The 26764-nt window shown below is 38.2% G+C and overlaps 1 protein-coding gene across 3 annotated transcripts in view; it reads left to right on the plus strand.

Annotated features, from left to right (window-relative positions):
* The window catches only part of RYR2 (ryanodine receptor 2), a 749362-nt gene that overhangs the window by 242297 nt on the left and 480301 nt on the right, over window positions 1-26764 (plus strand). For all 3 annotated transcript variants that reach the window (XM_075064183.1, XM_075064184.1, XM_075064185.1), the window contains exons 4-8: window positions 2284-2304; window positions 13618-13632; window positions 18899-18973; window positions 19789-19867; window positions 21664-21776. In XM_075064183.1, the coding sequence (XP_074920284.1) occupies window positions 2284-2304; window positions 13618-13632; window positions 18899-18973; window positions 19789-19867; window positions 21664-21776 (303 nt within the window). The remainder of the gene's footprint in view (window positions 1-2283; window positions 2305-13617; window positions 13633-18898; window positions 18974-19788; window positions 19868-21663; window positions 21777-26764) is intronic.

Genomic DNA, 26764 nt, shown 5'->3' on the forward strand with positions numbered 1-26764 from the left:
TATATTGCAATATCTACAGTAGCGTGATTTCCTGACCCTGTTGAAGTCAAGCAGTTTGACCATTGGCTTCATTAAGACCAGGATTTCACCCTAGCATTCTCACTATTTATAGCAAAAATGAGAGGCTTTCCTAGAATAATAAGTGTATGTAATATGGTTTTAGTGATGATTTTGCCTGAGTAAGGACTAAAGGCTGCAGGATTTGGCCATAGTTAAGAATGGAAGGATTTCCAGTGAAAGTATGTGTATTCTTACACTAGATTAAGGGTCATTCCCTCAAAGTTAGGCCCCAGGGGTGCATCCATAAAATTGCCCATGCGCCATTATGCTTGCAAAACTTGATATACATATGTGTACAGATCAAGCAATTCCACCCATAGACCAGTCTATACAAGTCCTTTTTGCATGTTCAAAAGCCTGTAAGTACTTGCAAAGGGAGGGTTTTGCGAGCACCAGTACACGGGTACAGTGTGTACTGCAGCATCTCAGAACGTGGTCTAAAATTAAGCTTGACTCTTGAAACTGTAAAATGTTTTTGCCGTCTGATAAAACAAAAAGACAAGTCAGCAATAAGGAGGCAATTGATTAATACAAGTAATAATGCAGCTTGAGCTTTAAATGGATTCACAGCCTTCCCAAAAACAATTCTGGCTGCCCAATTCACTTAAGTAAAATTTGGATTAGCAGGAAAACGTCCAGAAGAACCATGGCAACATGATATAGCTTTAATTAATTTAGCTCTCTTGCATCAACTTTCCATCTGATTGTGAAGCAAAATAGCACACGTGTGCAATTTCAGTATAAGAGATGTCAAGAAAACAAGATCATGAATGGCAAACTTTCAAGTGAAATTAACCTGACTATTCCTTTTCATCTAGTAAGACATCTTCTGTCTTATTGCTTTCTTTTGGCTTTAGGTCTTACCTGTTTTTGTATAGCATGGCTTGTCATTATTTCTTGTCCTTCTTAATTTATTTAAAAACATAGCATAATTTTGAAAGGCTTCTTTAATGTTGACTGCAGCAGATAACAAACCCAGAGTTAAGATAATACATAGTATTGACAATTCATAGAATTTTCATAATGAATCTCAATCCAAACAGTCAAAATCCTAGAAAACTAAGAACGAATGACAAGTTGAAAGTTGTATAACAATGTTTCTTCTCCACTAGTGGAATGTGGTAGTGTTCGAAATCCAAAACTCTGTAATAATTGAAATGATATATAATAAAAAGAAAATATTTGATATTTATTAAACAGCTTTTGTAATAAAACCTACATTTTGAGACCAGAGCAATCATTATGTCATAGGGATTCCTTGGGTAATAAGAAACCGAAACATTTTTTTAAAATTACTCTTTTTGCTCTAAAGTATCCAGTGAAAATGATAAAGAACTACTACAGTGGTCTCCATTAACAAAAGATCAGCATTAGTTAGGAGTAAAACACTAGAGCATATGATATACTGTATTGCAGTATTTTTTTATTCTAAGTATAAGGAAATACAGAGTTATCTTAGACATGGTAGTTTGGTGACGTACTAATTTTTTTTTAGTGGCAGCCAGTGTATTTCGGTAGACAGTCCTTTGTCTTTCTGAAACTTTAAAGAGGGCCCAAACATTTTACAAGGTGATAATTTTTAAATTAATTGCCTTATTAAACTTTGACACTGATTGACTAAGACAGGTCCCCCCCCTGCCAAAATGTGTATAAAATGACACTTTGGTCTTTTGTTTTCTACTGTTTTGCACATAATGTCCATTGATGTTGGGAATTATATGTTCCAGGTGACTGGTGCAGAGATGAGGGTTGCTATACCCTCCTCCCATATTAGTTTTCTATATAATAGCATCCCCTTAAAATGACAAACATTGGAGGGAAGCCATTATACCCTCTGAAGCAAAACGTGTGCTGTTGTGGATGAGGACACAGAGGGGAGAACAGGCAGATTCTTTAGTGTGGAAGCCTGCTGCGTACTTCAGAATACAGTTAGATTTGTTTTCTAGAATTTAGTATTGAATTAATTAAACTCCAAATGTGCGTTAATCTTATAGTTAATTATCAGACTTTATGGTCGACATTTTAGGCTTTCAAAATTTGAAGTACTTCGCAGATATTAATATTCTGAAAAAGATAGCTGTTGGCATATGGGGGAGGAGGGGAGATAAATAGGCAATGGCTTCTTTTTACTCATCCCTGTTAGAGATTTCTGAAAATGTGAAACTGTGGTTCACTAAATTCAAAGATATAGATGACTGATTTTTTTGCTTTTTCTTTCGACAGCTAGTTGATGTGGAAAAATGGGTATGTGCTTCTCTCTTTTATTTGCTTGATCAAAAATATTCCATGTTTGTCGTTAATTCTAACCTGTCTGTTTTGGTATCCTGTATGTGTCATAACACTTCAACTTGCAGGGCTCAAAAGAGGCTGTTACATTATCAGGCAGGGCCTGGTGATTTCGGAATCATTTTTCCATCAAAAATCACACACACAAATGATTTTCATTATTATTTCTTTTGTAATTATTACTTCTATTGTAGTATTAAGCCCTAGAAAATTCTGACTATTGCCTTACAATTTTGAGCCTTGCTATCTGATGTTTTAAGTCCATCCTGTAAAACCTCACTGTCTCTTCCAGTGCACACGTTGTAATTTTGCAATGCATGGCAATAAGATAATTGTTAATACTGGTAACTGGTGTCATTTTATGGAGCTCCAAATTCTCTGTGTGCTGAATATTTTAAAATGGTGAACAGCTGCCTCAGAATATATAAATTTAAATGGTTATAGATGTTATGGAAAAAATCTTTCAGCACAATGTTTTATTTTGTGTTCCAGACTTTACATTTAGTAAGAAATAATGTATTGAACTATTTCAAGCCAGCTGGGTCAAACTTTCAAAAAGTGGCCTTCAACACTAGTGTGTAATCCATGCTTACAAAGTGTGGTTCTCTGTCCCTTTTCCCCCTCTAATGGCTGGACCACATATGAGCTTGAATCTGATAAAGCCTTTGAGCTATCAGACTTGGATCTTTTAGTTCAGGCAGTTGAGGTGCCTGAAGGTCATGCTTTTGATCAGATGTCCTAGGTTCTATCCCTGCTGCTGGTGCCCCAGCCAGGGCATTACAAGGGGTAGCCTGTATCAGGATTTGAGATGCAGGGTGGGGGTCTCTGTGCAAACATGTGATATAATTTCTATGTAAAAAAATCCATTTGCACAAATAGTTTTTTCCTGTGTAATTATCCTATGTAATTTCTATCATCTGCCCACCTATGGGTGAAGATGTTTATACACATTCAAATGGAAAGAAGGTAGAGGCCTTTTGGAAATTTGGCCCGGAAAGTCTAAAGGCGTTCATGATACATCAGTCCTTAATTTTATCTGCAAATAGTCTGGAACATCCGTGGCATCCTGTTTCTGTATGTAAATGGGAACAATAGCAGTTCTTTAGTTACATGTCTTATTAAGGTTCCAGTTATAGAGGATTAATATATATTTAATAGCTAGTTAATATTAATTCAACAGTTATAGATTGTTACATTCTAATTGTAAGTGTATGCTTAATATAAGGATAGGAGAACAATTTTTATATCTGAGGATCTCAAATGCTTTATACAAGCTGTGACAGACCCAGGCCAGTGGGGTACAGGAGCAGTAGTAGAGGGCAACTATACTGGTCACTGGATGAGTAGTTTTCTGTTCCCTGAGTAACCAGAGCAGGGGCTGCACCAAAATAATCAGGAACCTGCTAGAACCAATTAAGGCAGACAGGCTGATTAGAACACCTGCAGCCATCAAGGCAAGCTAATCAGGGCACCTGGGTTTAAAAAGGAGCTCAGTTCAGTTTGTGGTGTGCGTGTGAGGAGCTGGGAGCAAGAGGCACAGGGAGCTGAGAGTGAGAGGCTGTGCTGCTGGAGGACTAAGGAGTACAAGCATTATCAGACATCAGGAGGAAGATCCTGTTGTGAGGATAAAGAAGGTGTTTGGAGGAGGCCATAGGGAAGTAGCCCAGGGAGTTGTAGCTTGTCATGCAGCTGTTACAGGAGGCACTATAGACAGCTGCAATCCACAGGGCCCTGGGCTGGAACCCGGAGTAGAGGACGGGCCTAGGTTCCCCCCAAACCTCCCAACTCCTGATCAGACACAAGAGGAGTTGACCCAGACTGTAGGTTCCACCAGAGGGGAAGATCACTGAAGTGAGCAAATCTGCCAATAAGCGCAGGACACACCAAGGTAGAGGAGGAACTCTGTCACAAAGCATTAGTGAACTATGTGTTGATAGGGAATGGAATGTATTTTTAAACAGTGAGGGTCAAATGCTCCTCTCAGGTTATCCCGTGTTACTCCATTGTTTTTATTGGCAGTGCATCAGTGTAACTGAGAGGTAACTTGGGCCATGACTAAAGTCAAGTTCTTATTAGTTGATTGGAATCTTAGTGATATTACAACTTTGCACCAACTTCTAGCATTTTTTTTCTGGCATAATAGTAAATAGTATTTTTTCAACATAAAATACATTTTGGGATTTGGGATAAATACATTATTTGTAATATGCCATACCAGGATATGCAGTATTTGGCTGTAAAAGCACCTGTCCTTGTCAGGGTCGGATTAACACATAGGAAATCTTGGCATGTGGCTAAGACACAAATTCATGGGGGGAAAGGGAGGAGTGGCAACAAGCATCATGCTCACTATGACTGGGCTAGCTATGGTATGGATCTGTTGGGACCGGCAGCTCATCCTGCTGCTGCTCAGGGTGTTGCTCACTGTGACAGATGAGTGGCTGATCTCATTGTTCTGCAATCCAGTGCACCAGGTCATAACACCACTCACTCAGATTTGGCTTGGCTGCCCCTCCGGCATGGTAAGGAGTGCCCTGAGCAGCAGCAGGTTGAGAAGCTGGTTCCAGCAAATCTGTAACCTGGCCATGGTGGGTGTACTTGCATGGCTGTTTGTTGTTAGCCATAAGAAAGTAGGGGCCTAGAACTCAGTGACAGGTCAATCTGGCCCTGGCCCTTGTGCTTTACAAAGCACTTGAAATATGGAAGCCTAATAATGCACATTCTGACACTGTTTACTGCTTAACTAAAATAATAATTCTTGAAGATATTCATCCAATTATAAGAATAAGCCAGATATCTGAGCATTCTCTGTATTCCTGCTCTGAAGAAAAGTTTAGTTCAAGTTGCTAAGTCCTGTTTTTCATAACATCAGAAATCTTGGGCTGGATCCTTATTGTGCCAAGCATGTGTAGCTGGAGTGGGAAAGATGATTCTAAATTATCTTACGCTTCCCAGGGTCCTGGGATTGAACTGACCCCTGGTGGAAGTTAGATTAGTCACAGTGTTTAACTCAGTACACCAGTGTCTTGACCATCTCTGCTGTAGCCCAGTTCGGAGTGCTTTCTGCCTGGAGGGTGTAGAGTAGGTGGTATAAAGCCAGCTGTGCTAGCTTTAAATCACTGTGAAATTCCTCTAGCTTTAGGAAAATCCCCAACTTTAGGGTAGTTTTAAGTGGCCCTTGCACTCCTGGAGGTTGCTAAGAGGACTTAACTCTGGCCTTTAATATGTTTTTTGGTATATATTATTTGGATTAGAGCTGAGTAAATAACAGATTTTTTTTGTTGTTGTTTGGTTCCAAAAAATGAAAGGAAAACTTGTTTCTCTATGGCCCCATGAGTTTTGATTATCATGCATAGTGGCAATTTCATAGTCTTTCATAATGACAATGAATAGTCATGGGGCCAGAGTGAGAGAATTACTCTACAGTGTAGTGATTAGGGGAGTCACCTAGGATTTGGGAGATCCATGTTCAAATCGCTCCTCCACTGATCTGTTGATGCTATTCCACTTTGCAAAAACAACAAGAGACCCATGCTATAACCCATCAGTTTAGGGCACTCTCCTGCAATGTGGGTTACTCAAGTCCAAATCCCTTTTCCACATCAAGCAGAGGAGGGAATTGAACCTGGGTGAGTGCTCTAATCACTGGGGTAAAAATTGTAAGGGTATCAATTGCATCTGAGTCCCAAAAAATGTTTTAGAGTTTAAACTATTTGGTGAATTCATGCGTAGTTTTGACTCAACTGGAACTACATTTTTTTGGTGAATAAATTATTTGTCCAAAAAATTTCACGCCGCTCTACTTTGGACTAATTCAGTTCATATTAAAGGAACATAGCAACTTGAAAATCACATGAGAAATGTGCAGCTATTTGCTAGACAGAAGCAGAAAGCTGTTCAATATACTGAATTCGTGATCATTGAGGCTGAACCCCTTGCCTCATTCCATATATCCATTCACAGACTGTTTCCATTCAGCTTCCTTATGTATGAACAAATCATAGAATGCAGAGAGATCATTTACTTGTTGGAAAATTTCCACTGATTTTAATTTATGCAGGTGTGCATAGTCATGGAACAACGATAGATTGTTGTTGTAAAACATAAACCAGTGCACATGGGTGAATTTTTTAGAACTATTTCTATTCTGCCAAATATGAGTGATTTTATTCGATCACTGAAAGTCATATCTGTAATCTAGAAACATGGGGCTGATACAAAGCCCATAGAATTCTTTCCATTGTCTTAAGTGGGCTTTTGATCAGAGAAAGGGTTTCTGTGGCCCTGATCACAGAAACAGGAATATGCTTAAATGCTTTGCTGGATCAGGGTCTATGTATCTGCAAAATGTTGTATTTCCATCACCATCCTCTGAGGCACTAAGAGCATCTCATAAAAAGTTCAGAAAGATTAATAATACAAAAGCCTCTTTTTTCCCATACTCTTTCATGTTTGAAAACAGCGCATTTATTTTTGGTGAAATTTTCAGGAAAAAGATAACTGAGAACAAGTATACCAAATTTCAACTGAAAAGATGCAAAGTTAAGAAGAAATTGAAAATGCCCTTTTCAGAATGGAAATGCTTGGACTATCTTAATATAGAGGTTGCTATGCATTCCACCAGTAATAGTGCAAATGAAAATGCAAACTATCAAAAAAATAATAATTCAGTGTATAAATCCAGGGAATATTGAAAATGAAAATAAATTTTTTTTCATGATTTATCTTTCCTCTTAGAACATAAGAATGGTCATACCAATGGTTCATCTAGCCCAGTATCCTGTCTTCCAGCAGTGGCCAATGCCAGATGCTTCAGAGAGAATGAACAAAATGGGACAATTTCAAGTGATTCGGGCTCTGTCATCCAGTCCCAGCTTTTGGCAGTTGGAGGTTTAGGGACACAAACACCATGGGGTTGTGTCCCTGACAGTCTTGGCTAATAGCTATTGATGGATCTCCATGAACTGTCTAATTTTTTTAACCCAGTTATACTTTTGGAGTTCACAAAAGACAAGCTTCTGTGTAACTGCGGACAGCAGGTCAAGTGATAGGGCCCCAAAAGCTTGCCGCTGCTTGAAAAATACCATTGCCATACTTGAATATGTAGGAGCATTATTTTCCTGGTATGTTTTCTTTAAGATAAAGGAAGTATAAATAGTGCCAGAATGAGATGAAAGAAAATAATATATTTTTCTTCAAGTAATGGTCCCTATTTGAATTCCAAAGGTGGATGCGCATGTATGCCATGCGCCAGAGCCAGAACAGTTTTGTTGTAGTGTCCATTGACCCACATTTGCGTCCTGCGTTGTCCGTGTGCTTGCATCTGTGGCTGTAAGAGGACGTGCGGGTTGACCCTGCTCCAGTCCCCTCTTGCTGCCGCATAGCCAGAGTCAGAACCCCCTATTCCTTGGTGCTCTTAGCTTGCTAAAACAGCTGATTGGATGATCTACAAACTGCAGACAAACCTCTTAGAGAAGCCTGTCCTGCTCCCCCAGATCGTCCTGGCCTCCCTCAGGTGGTGTACTGACCTGTGCAAGGTCCTGGTTTACATCTCCCAGCCCCCGGGCTATTTTCACCACAGACTCCTGCCTTACTGGTTGGGGTGCCCAACTGGATGGTCATACAGCCCAAGGCCTCTGGCACCGAGAGAGGTCAGGATGCATGTTAATGTCCTGAAATTGAGAACTGCCTGTCTTGTCTGTCAGGCATTCTTTCCACTCTTGCTATCCAACAACATGGTAGCAGTTGTCTATATCAACAAGCAAGGTGGCTCCATGTCTTCCTCTCTATGTGCAGAAGCTGTCCAACTCTGGAACTGGTGCATTCCGCCACTTGGCGCTCTGTCCACACCTTTACCACTCACTATGCTCTTGCCCCAGCGGAATAGCAGATGCAGCAGTCAGCCACACTGTCCTTCAGATTGTAACTTCTTGCAAGTCCTCTCACCCATCTCCACGCTGAGCACTGCTTGCTAATTACCCACGTCTGGAATCCATATAGGGACCATCACTTGAAGAAGAGGAGGAGGTTACTTATCTGTAACTGAAGGTTCTTTGAGATATATGGTCCCTATTTGGATTCCGATACCTGCCTTTCATCCCCTCTGCTGCGGGCTACATTGTGTAGTGATAAGAGGGATACTGGGGCGGTGTCAACCCACATAGTTATATCAGTATCCAAGTAAATCTTTTAGAGTGAGAGAGGAACACATTTTAGATATTTTGTAAAACACTTACTTTCAAATCCCACATGGAGCTTGGTTAGATAACAGAGAATCTGGATTGAGAGGAACAGGAAATGAGTTGAACAGAATAAAACAGAAGAGGTGGCCTCTAGGAAATACAGTTTGGAGATGAGTAGAAGAAAGAAATTAGTGGTGTCTCAGAGGTTAAAATGACAGTGAGGAACTAAAAGCAAAGTATAGCAAAGGGTATAATACATCTGCAATATCATTTAAAAGTAATTAGTTGTATAGCTTAGGAGGGCTAATTACCATGGTTTCAAATGTTTTTAATGAGTCATCTGAGAATGTGAATATTCTGTGAGAATTTTCTTGTGTGCACTGTATCACTAAGTACATCTATAGAAATATAGATTTTTTTGTCATTATGGGCAGAAGCATGTTAGGAATGTTCCAGAACAAATACAAAGACATGGCCCTTGCCTTGAAGAACTTACATTCTTATTTTGGACATCACCTGAAGTATAAGGATGGCAAATGGGGGAAGAACAAGGGTCTCAGCCGTGTCACCACATGGTCAGCCAATTTAGGCATATACACATCTTGATGACTTAAGTGAAAATTGAGAGAAGGGTGGGAGAGAGAACCACATGAGGTTCGAATGAAGAATTATACTAAAAGTTGTCTTTAATATGGAATTACTGTTTTACAAACCAATGCCTAAAGGCATCATTTAATCCAGGGCTGAAAGTCCTGCATAAAAATAATTATTTTAAATTAATCTGCGAGTATTATGGATTATGTGATTTGATGATGCTCTTTACTTTTGGGATTGTAGCTCAGTTACATTTAAGGGAAATTAATGTCGTGGTTGCCTGAATGCACTTCTTTCTGCAAGGCTGAATTGATGTGAGGTCTGAATTTTTGTATGCAACAGTAGAAATATCTTTCTAATATTCTATTATGAATCCTTTCCCCTTTACCATTCAACATCATGCTGTAGAACTGTCATCCGTGCATCACCAATGGACTGCAGAAAACTCTGGTTCCATTGGACTGCCTATTTCTACTTATTCCCAGCAGCTAAACCACAATAAAACCTAGCTAAAAATGCACTGAAGACATTCCTAATATTAGTTTATCATGTAAGCAATAACTATAGCTGTCACAGGCATGTCACGATAAAGAATAAAATGGGTATTGTAAGGAAACACTCTCTGTACTGAAATGAGGTCTGAATTATGAAAATGGCAACTAATTCACTAGATAATATCAAATAATATTTTACATTATATCACCCCTTTCATCCATCAAGGGAACCCAGAGCACTTTGTAAACTACATATACAGGAATCACTTCAGCTAGGACCAAAAAATCAGGCACAATTGGGGTAAAAATTCTCCAAACAGCTGTAAAGCTGTGTGTTTGCTTCACAGGGGGCCAGCAGAAACGGAAGCGTCTGTACACTTCCTATAATCCCCAGAGAGAAACTTGCATAGCATTTCCCTTAAGCTCTCTGTGAGAGGACTGTGTCTTAGGTAGGCGGCCAGTGATTCAGTATGCTGCACCCATCTAGTGGGCCAAATCCATAATATAGGGAGAATAAAGACCAGCTCTCTGTTTTGTGTTTTTTGTTGTTTTGGTCCAGCAGCACAGACAGCCTGGCTGCTTGAGGTTGAGGATTCTGTTCCCCAGAGAGATACTATTCATGTGGAACAAAACCCTTTACCTAGGCTTTGATTCTCTTCCCAGGATTTGGCACCAGGAGATTAAATACTATATGCAGTTGAATGTAGGGAATTTAGGCCAGGATATTGGGATTATCCAAACTGGAATCAGGTCAGGATACTTCATCTCTTTTAAGTGGTCAGGGCCTTGGTATGATACTGCATCTGGAAAAACATTAAAACTTCAAAGCTTCTGTTTACAGTTGTATTGCCCTTCTGCCAAGCAGCACGTCTATGGAAATCCATATGAGCAAATCTTCAGAGAAAAAAAATGTGTTAAATATTCAAAATATTTTAATTTGTATTGAGAGCTACAGTTCAATGCCATATGAGTCAGTCTCAATGTAAAGATGAATAAAAAAGAACTGTGTAGCATCATTGGCTAGAGGGAGGCATTTTAACAATGATCTGGTTTTTTACAGACCAATACGTTATATTATAAATTACAGTCACAACTATAGCAGTCGTCTTAATAAACTGGTTACTAGATGAGATGCTTGTTGAATGTGTTCTAAACTATAACACGTGGTGATGAATTCCAATGTGAATCTAGGGGGGAGAAATACTGGCTTCATTGAAGTCAATGGTAAACTCCCATTGACTTCAGTGGAGCTGGGTTTTATCCTAAAGTCTTTAATTCTCATTGTGGAAATATCTCAGAACTCAAAGTATCATCAGAACTGAGTCTGTCTTCTGGTCCATGCCTCTAAATATTAGGAGAATCTACAATGGATCCTGAAATTTCAGAGTAAATAAAATATTATTTTGTGCCTTAATGGCTAAAATGAAAATCAATAACTCCTCAGACCTTTAGTGCCTGTAATATAGAGCTTATTGTTGTGGCATCCTTAAAATGGATGTTTGTAAGATTTGTTAATGTTAATGGACTTCGAAACATATAGTCATTTTTCACAGGTATATGTAACTAAACATGTTTGGGCAAACTATGATTTCAGTTACACGATTGCAACTTCACTGATAGGCCAAGGGAGTTGCATGTAGCTTATAACAAACTTTTCCCTACTGTTAATTTTCTTCTTTCATTTTGATTTTTAGTTATGGGTGATATTATTTACTCAGTGTTTTAATATCTGTTCCCCTGTTAGACTTCATGCCTTTATAAATCTATATTATGTATTTTTAAAAACTTCAATATAATTCTGTCTTTAAGCAATATCTCTCAAGGTCAGTATTGAAGTTCGTGCTTAGAATGGCATTAAAATGTCTCATAGTATAGCTCTGTATAATTAATTTCCAAAGGTAAATTCAGGATTATTTTTCCTAGCCTAGAGCCCTGTGTTTGCCTCCACTGTGAGGCATAGAGAGGGACAAATATAATGGAGCGGAAGAGTGCTTCCAATGTATACCCCACTCCCCCATTCATGGGAGTCCACCAAAGCCATTTTCAGATATTTCCATAGCGTGGGGGCTCTGAGTCTCAGCAGGGGGAGATGTTGCGATAGCTGTGGAACTGTTATACATAGCACACTTCCCTTTCTGAATGGCAGGGGTTTTTTTCAGCTGCGTGTTAATGCTGTTGAAAGTCCGCATTCTCCTCTTGCAGTGAATGAGATGCAGTCTGAAGATGCTTTTTTTTTTTTTAAGAACGTTTTCTCACCAGGGAGGGGCAGATGTATCTAGAATGCTCTTGTTCTGTTCAGTTAGCAGTAGGTAAATAGCTGAGGTGGTACCAATTTGTGTGGGTGTGTCCAGAGGTTCCTCCTAAGGCTTGCACTGTGCAGCTGTGCTCCTTACTGTGTGCCATGCTGAGTTGCCCCTCCATTACTCCTGACTGGGGGAACGGTCTTGAGGGCTATCCTCTGGTTATTTCTGGTGCACAGAGTGTGTAGTAATGTGTGGGGGAGTGATCCAGGGCTCCCTGTTTCTCTAACTGCTTCCAGCACCACTGGCCAGTGAGGCTGTCTTTAGAAAAGGCACAAAGTGATCCTAGGAATTATAAACTAATGAACCTTACTTGAGTACCATGCAAACTGGCTGAAACAATAACTAGAGTTATACAATACCCAGACAAACATGATATGATAGAGACAAAAGAGTACAGCTTCTATCAAGAAAAATTGTCTCTAATCTACCAGAATTCCTTGATCACGTCAACAAAGGTGAACCAACTGGTAAACTTAATTTGAGCTTTCGAAAAAAAAATAGAGAGAAAGAAACAACCAAGCCTTGATAAAGGCATTCTCAAGAGTCTTTTAAGGAATCTCTAAGCAGTCATGGGATGAGAAATAAAGGTACTGTAAATGACTGGAAACTGGCTGTGGGACAGAAAACAAGGTTCTGTAGTTGGACTGATCTTTAATATATTTGTTAATTAAATATGGAAAAGGGTCTGAGCAAGGATACCACAAAATTTGTGGATAACAGTTACATAGGTGAGTGACAAGCAGAGAACTGAGGTTCTTGAAGGACTTAGTTGGAAAGGGCAACATGATAGTAGATGAAATTAAATGTTGACAAAGCTAGGCAAAGCACATAGGGAGGAATAATTTGCACTAGTCTTAGCCCTTACTGGGTGTTGGAGTAGCCGTATTGGTCCCAGGATATTAGAGAGACAAGGTGGGTGAGATAATCTTTTATTGGACCAGATTCTGTTGGTGAGAGAGAGAAGCTATCAGGCTACACAGAGCTCTTCTTCAGGTCTGGGAAAGGTACGCAGAGTATCACAACTAAGTACAAGATGGAACAATAGTTTAGCATAAGTAGTTACCACATATTCTAACTACTTTAGAACTAGAAGAATTCTTCTGCTGACTTAGTTTATATATGAGTTATTTGAAAACTATATTATGGATTTCCATAACTGTTTGGCATCTTAGTGCATATGGCATTGGAGTAATTCTTTAGAATTAATATGCAAGAAATAGCAGTAACAATTCTGTTTTCTTAGTTTACTGTGTACTTGCATATTTATAACAGTCACTGCTATCAGTTGTGTTGCTGTTTGGATCACTGCATTTTGAATGTGGAAACCTGAAGTGAAGTTAGTAAGCATTTGCAGAGCACATTATTCAAATATTTCAACTGTGATCCCTGTGTTCACTGCACTCCATTTTGATTTACACAATAAAAGCTATTTAATTTGATGTATGCTTTAATATGATACTCTAAAGTTGAGTAAATTATTGTACAGAAATCATGAAGAATTGTTTTGAGCAGATATGCTTTCTAGCAAATACTGTAATTGTATAATAATTATGGTAAATTCTGCTTTTAAATATGATTTTACTTCAGTGCATCTTGTTCACTATTTTAAGGAAAACACACAGCACATTTTAAAGTGACTGAGAGCAAATATTCATTGTATGTTTTCTCTTTTTCCCCCTGCCTCCCATGGCTCTGCAGAAATTTATGATGAAGGTAAGCAAGCTAAAAATTTAGTATTGTACTGTGTATGACTTTTGACTTTCATTTAATTCATTATTTATCTCTTATTTTTATTTTTTAAAGTTAATATCAAACTTTCACCAGATTTTTACTACTTGGACTTCTGAAAGCTGTGGATTTAGAAACCACATTAACTTAATTTAAGGCTTTTTTATGATCATGGATGGGCAGAGGCAGACACTCTGGGCTATGTAGAGTAAAAGTATTTGAAGGGATAACTTTAACAGTAGCAGATAAACTTTTTCTGAAGTATTGTGTTTTAAAATATTAAAGCAATTGTCTAACGAGGTGAAAAACCTTCCTAACCTTCGCTAAAATGTGTTTTAATGATTTAGAAAAAGATAATGTTTGATACATTTTATAGCTTTTATATATTTGTTGTCTCTATTCTTTCTTTGTATCACCTTTTTTATGGTTGGCCAGTTTCTGCGATTTCCAGTTAGTTGTTATGCAGTCAATGGGACTGGTGTAATATAGGGTAAGGCACATAATAATACATTTTGAGGCAATAAACAGATAAATGTCCCAGCAAAAAAATTCAAAACGGAACATATTGAAAACAGGTGCAACATAGTCTGCTTCTGTTGTACGTGGAATGCTGCCGTGATGGTTTAATACGTGAGCTGGGATGGCTGAGCCCTTCTATGGCAATGGAATCTGCACCCCCAAGTCATCTGAATAAACACATTCCTGCTTATGGATGCCCTCATTCTGGAAACCCATTTACTTATGGTGTAAGGGAGTGTTAAGTAAATTTCAAAAGTTTTTGAAGAGTTCACATGAACCCTGAAAGGTTTAGTTCTTATTCAGTGATTTATCCAAAATTTGTTGATTGTCTATTTTCTACCCTTTCCTCTAAATAGTAACCTCTCTCACGAGTGTATCTGTCTACCAATGTATTTACTGATTTATACTCTCTGAAATAAGTGAAATTCTTTTTAACTGAGTAAAGGTAGAATAATTCAATATATCGTAAAGGAATGTACCCCACAACCTGGGTTTGGGATTACAGCATGCAACCTTCCATTCCTGTATCTACTGCTCTAGCCAATGGGCTGAAATAATGTCTCCACTCTGGAGCTGTATAATTACTGATCCTTTCTCCTGGTACACCTCTTGCTTGCCCCATTGTCACCATCCAAACTGTCACTGTAGAACCAGAACTGCCATTAGTGCCTTTGAAAATCTCCTCCTTTTAGACCGATTCTCTAAATCTGTAGGTGGAGCATAGATAAGATAAGCACGGAAAGCTTCTCCCCATCAATATATTTTTTCACGTTGTTTTTATTAATAGCCTTCATTCCCTCTGTAACATGAAATTAGTACTTTTATAGTCTCTATTTGTATTATTTTGCTAATGAACTAAACATTCTGATTCTGAATAGAGTAAAACTGGGCAACATCAGTGACCTGAAGGTTAAAGAGCAAGATCCCACCAAACTTGGATTTGCAAGAATTGAATAATGTTGTCATTCCAATAGCCCTTACAGCATTAAAGTGTCCTCCATTCAGTACTCTGTATGGAGAAAAAGGAATTAAACAAACTACAACCACAATTCCTGCAATGAAATCACATATATATTTGGTGGAATGACTGGCTTTACCCAGCATCAGCACTTGACAGGTATTAATAACCTGACATTTAAAAAAAAAGTAGTCAACAATGTTCTTGTGCATAAATCCCTATTTACTGTATTAGTCATTATTTTGTTTTTACAGATGGCAGTTTTTAAGCACATTTTAGCATTTTAAGCCTCCGATAGTAATAAATTATCTGCAGCCTTGATGGCCCAATTTGCTTTGGAAATAATGCAGTGACTCAGGTTTTTATGAGAGGAATACTACATTTTAATACAACATTAGTACACATTGTTTTAAAGATTACAAGCATTGGGTTAAAAACATTAGAGTAGTTGTCATTTAAAAAAAAAATCGACATTTGAAACAGTTACCACTGTAACTTATAGCTTTGGTTTAGAAGGCATTACTGAAGAAATCAAAGGAAGGTATTACCATTCTCTCTGTACTTAATAACTGCACTTTACTGAAAATAAAATTTTAGGTATTATACAAATGTCAGCTAAACATCTGTAGTATTTTTGGTTTTTTCCACATTTAATGTAGATCATGGGGCCCGTATTTTAGAAGCTACTGATACAGAATGATACGTGACATAACTAATTATTTTAATCAACTTTAACACCTATTAGAGTTTCACAACAATTTCCCCTTACAATTCCAATACTTGTGCTTACCATTTACTGTAATTCCCTTCTCATGAGGTATGCATCATAAAATTAGTTTTTGCAGCTGCAAAAAAGCTCTTAGCTTGTTCTTAAAAACTCAGAGTCTTTTTAGTGAATAATTCTTCATTACAATGCACTTTAGCTCTTGCTTTCTTTTGACACATTCAGCAGTTGTGGGATGTTGTTAATTGCTGGCTTTGGTGACTAAAACTGCTTGAATATTTATCTATTAAAGGAGTTGCAGTTAGGACTTCTGTTCAGATGTTCAAGCATTACAGTTCTGTAGTCATGCTCCAAAGAGTATCAGAAGTTACTATGAGTTATTCTACATAGAAAAATTGCACTGATATAACTCTCCTCGTTTGGATAGGAGAAGTCATACAGTTCTATATCACTAGTTAAATCGAGGGTAGTAGCAATATGGTCATGCACTTATACTGATGTAGTAACACCGGAGGAATGGGAGGTCGTCTTGCTATCTGACACTGCACTGCTCAATGAAGAACTGACCTGTCTGGCAACTAGGAACTCCTCAATGGCATCAATACTCCGGTTATCCTCTGACAATTCTATCTGCCTTTGAAATCCTCCCCAGTATAACAGGATTGGCTTTCCTATCTAACAATGGACATGAGAGCTGCATTCCTCTGTCTCTCATCCACATGTGCAGTGAAGAGCTTGGACTGGGGCAGACAACAGATGCCTTCCAGGATACAATGAAAGAGATTATGGGTGTTTGATCTCTGCCCCTTCAGTTCTCTTAGAAGCCAGTCATATTGTGCACTATGGTGTGAAACTTCTCATCTCGCAGTGAGCCTGCAGGTAGTTCGGGGGTCCATGGAATAAGAACATCATTTCATACTCCACTAGGCTTACATTGGTTCAGGGTGCTGCTATGTGGACACAGGTGTTGCAGCATGCACTGTTGTAAGCCCAGCTGTGGGAATGCTTTCCACCTGAATATCTGTATCAATTTCACTGAACGGATGGAATTTATATCAGTGCAACTTCTGTTTATAGGCAAGGCTATGGAATAGAAAAGACATAGCTGTGACATCCTTAAAGTACCAACCATCCAGTCATCATGTGGCTTTGGACAATTAGTGTCTTCAGCTAGGTTTTTACATATAATAATAAAGACTTTGTGTTTTTGAGAGAAACCATGACTTGGGGTTCATTGTAATAAGAATTCACGGTCTTTGATGTCTCAAACAACATGTTACTGAGTGAGAATCCTCCATGAATTTTTACAAATGTAGCTCTATATATGCCCAGTGTAGTATGTGTATTTTATTGAAAATAAAGGATGCTCTGACAAAAACCAAAAACTTGATATTAAGGTATGTGCCATGATCCATGGATCTTCCTTAAAGACACTAAAATTATTACTTTTGAGTTGTTTGTCCTTTCAAAAACTGTCTGCTTTCATGGTAGAATGTTTGATTGTGGTAGGTAAAACTTAGGAGAGTCAAAACTGATATTTGAGGAAAAATTGTGAGTTGTCACTATAGCAATTCAGTGAGATTGAGCTTCAGCATTGCTATCAAACTGCCAGTGAGATAATGGCATGTTGTTGCTGCCAATTCATTTTTTAGCTAGGCACAGTACACTTTTTTTTATTCTGAAGCTCCAGTCAATTAAGAGCTCACTCCACCTTGATGGAAGAGAAGTGGGAAATGCTATAGATGGGAAAATAAAACCTTGGGCTTTCAAATGGGAATACTCTTATATCAAAGTCTAAGATCTATTAGCTCTTTATATAAAACCATTGTAGCTATAGACTTGAAACCTATTTACATATAGATGATACTTAATGTACATGAAGCAGTGAAAATAAATGTGCACTGTAATGAAGCTCACTCTATTAAAAAGTGACTAGTGCTGTAACAAATTATTAGTTTTTGTTGGCAGGCAGTGAGTATTCTTGTTATATATAAAACGAAACATCTCAGTGTTGTAAAAAATCATTTTCTGCAGTCTTTGTGTTAAAATGGATTTTATTACTCGGCTAGTTTCATTTTCATCAAGATCATGTGCACTCATGTTGGCATTTTTAAGTGTATCATTTCCAGTTTTGGATGCCCAACTTCAGATGCCTTGGGCCTGATTTCTGAACATTCTGACCCTTTATAGATCTTGTTGACTTTCACTGGAGTTTCTGAGTCTCAATACTTCTGAGAAACTTGCTCGTGGTTTCTCAGGGTGGGCATGAAAAATTGGGCAATTTTGAGCATTTTGGCCTTAATGTCCTGTCAGACAGTGCAAGCTGTCTGATATCATTTGGCCACCAGGGGACAAACACCTGTGAGTTTGGACATCCCTGAATGCAGTTGAAGTGTGATTGTACTGCTTGGGAAATGGGGGGCAATATTTCAGGAGTCTGGGGCTGGAGGGGGCTTGACAGGATCTGTTGATCTATGGCTACACAGATTCACTGGCCATTCCTGCTCGCCATTCCCATATGGAAGGTAACACAACACATGTCAAAGTCACATCACTCCTGAGGCCTGAAGAGTGGCTTCACTTCCATTTTCAGCCTAAGGGGAAAGATTTTTATCTCCCTGAAGATCTCTATATTGAGTTTTATGGCTGGATGCAAAGACCATAATTTGCCTCTATCAGTCAAATAAGAACATGTGATATGAAATGACAGTTTAATTCAGTAATCACTTGTCCAAGTCTTTTCTGAGAAGAGTCCAACTGAAGTAATACATTCTGATTAAAACTTCACTATGGTAAGAAGCAGCAAACGTCACTCACTTAACTGGATTACACAGCTAAAGAGAACACATTGGCAATTTTAACTACTGTCAAATCCTCAAACGTCATCTGTATCAAAAAATTGATTTAAGTAGCAGGGGGCAGATACCTTTGTGGTTTGAGGGTGCTGAATGGAAATAAGAGGAAATGTTACCTGGGAACCGATTATGTTTGGCAGAAGGGTTTAATTTTAATCTAACCTGCTCATCAACCACTTTTCTTTATCTGTACAGACTGCACAAGGTGGTGGTCATCGAACGCTTCTCTATGGACATGCAGTATTGTTGCGCCATTCCTACAGTGGCATGGTATGTGTGAATTTTACCTTGATGTGTAGGTGTTGATGCTAGTGTTGGTATCTATTTTCTGTCAGTGTTTGTAGCTACAAGTGATAACACTCAAACTATTGCCATTTAAAATTGTCCTGTGAATTATTCACATGACATAAGCATATCTCCCACTGAACTTATGGAGACAAAATGGGTTAGGAGACTGGTGGTAGGAAACAGTGTCTTTCACTTGTAGGTTCTCTTTTGAAATCCAGCCCATGTTGATACAGACCAAAAATAATTAACATCTGATCCCTGTCTGTTGGCCTGTGTTAAATGGGTTCATGACTTCTCATTTCCTTTCCCAATGGGATAGTTGTTCATATTACATAAATTACAGTATCGCCACAACTGCCATCTGGTTGACAATTTGAACACCAGCCAAAGATTGAATGGACACGGAGACAGAACCTTGTATATAGTTCAGACAGAAATCTTGTCATTTTCAATCCCTTTCTGGGCATCCAGGTTCAAAGCTTCCTAAAAGACCCATCAAAATCTTAGAAATTAGACTCAAGTGGAAATCATTCTGTTATTGCCAGCATTGCTCTCCCTGTTTTTCACTAAAAAGCTGATGTAGATGAAGACTGACAACATATTTCAGAACATTAATCTTAGCTCAAGTGCTGTTCTCATTAACAGGCAGTTAAAATCCTGGTGCTTTAAAATAGAGTAGTTAGTTTTGTTCAAGAAGTGATATAAAGTTCTATAATAGCAGGCTGATGGCTTGTAACATTCAGAGTAAGAATCAGGCATGAGAAAAACTACTGATACATGTTATTTTTTTTCGGTAGTATCTTTGCTGCCTCTCCACCTCACGGTCTTCGATGGATAAATTGGCATTTGATGTGGGATTGCAAGAAGACACAACAGGTAAAACTTTTTCTCTTAAGGAACCGCATGCCACAGAAGATTCCTTTTGTTTAATCATTAGATTAAATTGATATAAATGCAAACTACTATAAAAAGGTGTGACTGTAAAGTTAAAGGTGCAGAAGTTAAGATTCTTACAATGTTACCATGGCCATGTTGCGCGTGTGCAATATTTTATATTTCATTTTTTCATACTGAATATGTAGTTTATTGTGTCTTTTTTTGGCTGTAAAATGTATGACGTAGAATATTAAGGATATGGCACATGCGCAAGTTATTGTTGCGGTAAAATCCTTATCTTGTAGAATTAAAATAAAAAAAAATGTACATCATTAATGTTGCAATAATGGAGGTGGTTTGGCTTTTCCTCAATTTTCATTTTCTTTTTCTTCCATTCTTTCGTTCTTTCTTTTGAAAGCGGGAGAGAGAGAAATCACCTCTGCTTACTAAAGTTAGGTGAGGGGTACGGATGAGGTTTCTCCTTTGCTGCTGCTGTTGACTGGAGACAATTTCCTGCAAGTATCACAGGGCTACAAAATTGTTTAATTAGCAAGATTTTATAATATATATTTGAAAAGGAACAATTTTTTCCAAACGCTGTGAGTATCTGAAAACAGGCTTCATTATGGAAACAAATTTGCAAACAAATTAACAAGTACTCTTGTTATGAATGAAAGCTGCATGTATAGTACCTTCTAGTGGCGTTAGACCAAAGAATTGACTATAGTCTTAGTAAAAGAGAGCATCGTTAAATTAACAGGCTTAACTATAGTCTTCGTAAAAGAGAGGATCGTTAAATTAACAGGTTAATTTTGATAATCTCTTTTGCGTCCTCATTGGTGGATTTCCCCTCAATATCTATGCCCTCATTCTCAGAGGAGAATTTCTTCTTCCCTGTTCTTACTCAAAACCTTGTGACATAGTGACAAGGAAGATCCCTTAGTGAAAGAAGGGCTTAGTGAAAGAGCTTAGAATTGTTAGTCCTATCTTGTCATCAATAATCATTACCAGACTGTTATTCCAACACATGCGAGTTGTTCCTATACTCTGTTGGCTGAGCACATATCCTCTTCAGTATTCCTATCTCTGCTAGAGAAGGATACAAGCCTCTGAGCCATAACAGATTTTTTTTTTTAATGAAGTAATGCAGGAACGATAACTCAAGGACAGCTTGTTCTGTCCTTACCTAGTCAAAACTGCCATAGGCTTGAGTCTGCCAGCACTGCATCTGGGAGCGAGCCTCTGAGCCTGGGTCCACAGACTTGTGCTAGTGGGACCAGTGCTCTACAACTGCCTGTAGCCGGTGCTTTGATATTGAGACTTGGGTTGGACCTTGGACTCTCAAGCCTGGGGGTGAAGGTTGGGAGGGAAGGGGTTGCCTGAGTGAGTAAAAATGAGGTCAGGACATCAGGGCTCAGACCTTTTTGAATTATTTAAAAATAAACCCTTTGAACTTGTATTTAAGTTAAGAAATAGGTTCAAATATAACAGGTTTTAATATCTTTATAACTCAATCTCCTAGGATCGGGGAGAGGAAATATTGTCTACATTTTATAGATGCATTATTAAGATCAGAGAGATTAAGTGACTTCCCCTAGTGACTTAGCCAATGAATGTATTGTCATGAATCATATCTCTGGAAGGTATGTCAAACAAAGTTTTAACTATATACAAGGCATTAAAGTACATATGGACAATAATATTTTTTTTTCTAGATCCAAATAAAACTGAAGAAATGAGAATAATCTCAAGCATTTCCTTTCTAATGTCTCTTTCATTAATCCATGACAACACAGGTGAGGCCTGCTGGTGGACCATACATCCTGCCTCCAAACAGCGATCAGAGGGAGAAAAAGTGCGTGTTGGAGATGACCTCATCTTAGTTAGTATATCTTCAGAAAGATACTTAGTAAGTGTTATAATAAGAATATATAGATTGTGCTTGTCTTATAGAAATGATGTTCTAGAAAATGACATGGAAATTAATAAAGCTATTGCTCTACAGTTTGATTTGCAATTTTTTCTCTAAAGTATAGATTAAATAATACAATCTCAGTGTTTGATAAGATATAAATAGCTGTTAATACGACTTGCAGATAAGAGCTAACACTGATATCATTACATAAACCAAAACTTCCTAGGTTTGGAAGTAGTGACATTGGTATATAGGATAATGATATTGATATTATTGGTTCTTGCATAAATTTACCAATTATATGAAAATGAAATAGTAATTATGAATTCATACTATAGAAAATCCTAACATAATTGTGGAATTGTATAATAGAGCTGAGATTAACAAGCCTTTTTATATATGAAATAAAACTTCGTATCAGAATTAAAAAAAAATCTACTTGCATAAGGTTAAGGATGTAAAACAAACTGGTAAATGAATCAATAATCAGTGATAGTGATGATGAAATGCTAAGGGAAATTAGAGCGGCTATCAAAATTAAGAACTCAATAATAGTGGGGGATTTCAATTATCCCCATATTGACTGGGAACATGTCACCTCAGGATGCTTTTTAAAGACTCTATAATAAAGGCCCAATTTAAATGTATACCCCAAATTAAGAAACACAGTAAAAGAACTAAAAAAGAGCCACTATGGCTTAACCATATAAAAGAAGCAGTGAGAGATAAAAAGGCATCTTTTAAAAAGTGGAAGTCAAATCCTAGTGAGATAAATAGAAAGGAGCATAAACACTGCCAAATTAAGTGTAAAAATGTAAGAAGAAGAACAGCTAGACAAAAACTCAAAAGGTAATAACAAAATGTTGAAGTACATCAGAAGCAGAAAGCCTGCGAAACAACCAGTGGAGCCTCTGGATGATCGAGATACAAAAGTAGTGCTTAAAGATGATAAAGTCATTGCTGAGAAACTAAATGGATTCTTTGCTTCAGTTTTCATGACTGAGGATGTTAGGGAGATTCCCAAACCTGAGTCAGCTTTTGTAGGTGACAAATCTGAGGAAATGTCATAGATTGAAGTGTCACTAGAAGAGGATTTGGTATTAATTGATAAACTTAACCTTAACAAGTCACCGGGACCAGATCACATTCACCCAAGAGTTCTGAAAGAACTCAAATGTGAAGTTGCGGAATTATTAACTGTGGTTTGTAACCTGTCCTTTAAATTGGCTTTTGTACCCACTGACTGAAAGATAGCTAATGTAACGCCAATATTTAAAAAGGGGTCGTAGAGGTGACCTTGGCAGTTAACAGATTGGTAGTCTAACTCAGTACGGCAGAATTAGTTGAACAAGTAAGTTAGATAAAAATTGCTACGACACATAGAAGAACATAAAATGTTTGGGCAAAGTCAAAATGGTTTCGCTAAACGGGAAATCGTGTCTATTACTCTATTAGAGTTCTTTGAAGGGGTCAACAAACATGTGGACAAGGTGGATCAGTGGTTGATCATACGTTACTTAGATATCCAGAAAGACTTTTTGACAAGGTCCCATCACCAAGCTCTTATGTAACATAGTTGTATGGTATAAAGAGCAAGGTCCTTCATGGCTTGAAGAACTTGTTAAAGACAGCGGGACAGAGGTTAGGAATAATGGTGAATTCTCATGGAGAGGGTATATTAGGAGTGTTCCCCAGGGCGTCACTAGACCAATCTATTAACTTATTCATGAATGATGTGGAGAAAGGGGTCAAAAAGTGAGTTGGCAACAGTTTCAGAGTATACTGCTCAAGATAGTTAAGACCAAAGCAGACGCTGGTGAGAAGTTCAACAAGATTTGCACAAACTATAGTGATTGGGCAACAAATGACACAATGAATTTAATGTGCGTAAATATAAAGTATGCACTGAAAAATACCCAACTATCATCAATATGATGGGCTAATTTAGCTACAACAGACATCAGGAAAAAGATCTGAGTCATGTGGATAGTTCTCTGAAGACGTCCACTAGTGATTGCAGGACAGTCAGAAAAGCAAACAGGATGTTAGGAATCATTAAAAGGGGATAGAGAATGACTGAGAATATGTTATTGCCGCTTATTAAATCCATGGTACGCTCACCTGAATCTGCGTACAGATGTGGTTCCTCATCTCAAAAGATATATTGGGATAAGAAGTTCAGAAAAGGGCAACTAAATTTTAGGGTTTGGGAACGAGTTCCATAGAGGAGAGATAAGAGGCTAGACTTTTCAGTTGGAAAAGGAAAACTAAGGGGATATGATAGAGATATTTAATCATGAGTGATATGGGAAAGTATAAGGAAATTATTTACTTATTCCCATAAAAAAACTAGAGCCACAATGAAATTAATGGGCAGCAGGATAAAAATACATAAAAGGAAGTTCTTCTTGCACAGTGCTAGTCAACTTGTGGAACTCTTATTGAGAGGTTGTGAAGGCTTAAAAGAGAACTGGATAAATTCATGGAGGTTAAAGTCCATTAATGGCTATAGGCAGGATGGGTAAGGAGTGGTGTCCTAGCCTCTGTTTGTCAGAGAGTGGTGAGGACGCAGGAAGAGCGATCACTTGATCATTGCCTTCTAGGCTTACTCTCTGGGCACTTGCATTGCCACTGTCGGCAGACAGCATACTGGGAGATGGACATTTTCTGACCTAGTACAGCTATTCTTATTTAACAGATACTGAGTCTAAACTCATCTAATTGTGGGAGGAATAATCTTACATCCTTACAATTGTAATCTAATTCTTCTCTTTTCTTTCTCAGACCTTGCATTTCAGTGCTATTTTTAGTTTGTATCACAGTCTTCATTGTATTCAAGTACTATTTGCAATTTGTGAAATTCATTGTTAAATTGTATTTTAAAGAAAAAATGTGAAATATATAAAGATATATTCCATCTATGATTTAAATAAGATATAATTAAGACTGAAGTGTAGACTTAAAAAAAAAAAAAAAAAAAAAAAAAGTAAAATGTGGTTTTTACCTGTAGTCTGTAAATAACCTCTTTGGGGCTATTACAGCCTACATGGCCATATACATTTTTTCATAACACCCATTTATTAGTGTCCTGTGTAAATCTTTTTGACTGTATCATCCCATCATGTGTGTAAGACAGGGCAGAAAAAGGACACTACATTCTAAAATAGAAGAAAATTATTGTGTTGCAATTCTGCCATCTTGTCTGTTTGTTGGGGCTAGGGGGAAGGCATGGAAAGCAATCCATGTAGATTCCTACTAGGTCAGAAGTGAGCATAGGCTTCCATATAAATGAGTAGTCAATGCCAGATCTCTTTAGCCATAGGCTGCCTTCTATTTGCAGTGTAAAAAGCGAGTGTGGAGAGTTAATAACTTTACCAGCAGTAATAAAATATGTGACAAGCTTTCTCAGCTGAACAGTCTGCTCCCGAATCCAAGGAAGAACTACTGCACTGATAGGGAGGGATCATGTCCAGTAGATGGAGCAATGGGCTGTAAATCAAGAGACCTGAGTTTTAGTCCTGCCTTCCCCTACCCCAAGTGCTGTGACACTGCTGAAGCTGCTGCCCTCACTCCGTCCCCCTCCCCCCCAGTATAGGCAGGCAAGGGTTGCATCTCTTTTAAAGTGATTTAACGTACTGATTAAAAACATTCCATAAAAGCTAAGTGTTGTCATAATATCTGCACTGGGCTGTGACCACTTCCTTTCCAGGACGGAGTATGACTCTGCCCAATCCAGTCAGATCAAAATGATGTTCTCTTATAAATATTGCTGGCCATTAGGTTGGACCCATAACCAGTTGGTTTCCTCTGTTGGGGCAACAGAGTTCTGTGAACACGTCCAAATATTGCCAGCATATGCCACCATCTAATGTATATTTTTAAAAACTGCTGCTGCACTGATTTGTGCCAAATGCGTATGGTTGATAGCAGAGCTCACCACTGATTGCTTTCGAATATGCCAGTCTTTTAACATTCAGTTAACATTTTGTGTATGTCAGGTTAATAAGGATCTGGATAAGAGTGAATTATTAGTCTTTTAAACATTCCTCAGAACAAATTCCATAGATATGAAAATGAAATACCAGAGGAATGATAGCAAAGAATCCTGGTAGTGGCCGCCACTTCACATCTTTGTGTTATCCTGAGCTGATGGTGTCAAATTTGCAGATGAACTGAAGCTCTCAGAGTTTCTCTTTGAAGTCTGGTCCTGAAGATTTTGTTGCTGCAGGATGGCCCCTTAAGGTCTGTTATGTGTGGCCGGAGGTTGAAAGTCTCTCCTACAGGTTTGTTTCATTGCCATTCCTAATATTGATTGTGTCCATTTATCCTTTTCGTATGGAGACTGTCCAGTATGGCCATTGTACATAGCAGAAGGCTTGCTTGTGCTATATGATGGCTTATTTGTACATTGGTGACGTAGCGTGAATGAACCAGTGATGGTGTGGCTGATCTGAGTTAGGTCCTGTGATGGTGTCGGGCAGAGTTGGCATCGAGGTTTGTTACATGGATTGGTTCCTGAGCTAGAGTTATTATGGTGCGGTGTGCCGTTCTGGTGAGAAATATGTCAGGTTGGCAGTTGTCTGTGGCGAGGACTGGCCTGCCCCAAGGAAAGGATAAATGGACACAAATCAGATATTAGGAATGGCAATACTACAAAAACCTGTAGGAGAACACTTCAACCTCCCTGGCCACATATAGCAAGACCTTAAGGTGGCCATCTCGCAGCAAAAAAACTTCAGGACCAGACTTCAAAGAAAACTGCTGAGCTTCAGTTCATCTGCAATTTGGCACCTCAGCTCAGGATATAACAAAGACTGTGAATGGCTTGCCACTAACAACAAACCGTTTTTCCTCCTTTGGTTTCACACCTCAACTTCTAGACAGGCCTCATCCTCCCTGATTGAACTAACTCATTACTCTAGCTTGCTTGCATATATATACCTGCCCCTGTAATTTCCACACATGCATCTGACGAATGTATT

This window comes from Chelonoidis abingdonii, chromosome 3 (genome assembly GCF_003597395.2).
Source record: "Chelonoidis abingdonii isolate Lonesome George chromosome 3, CheloAbing_2.0, whole genome shotgun sequence".
NCBI lineage: Eukaryota > Metazoa > Chordata > Testudines > Testudinidae > Chelonoidis > Chelonoidis abingdonii.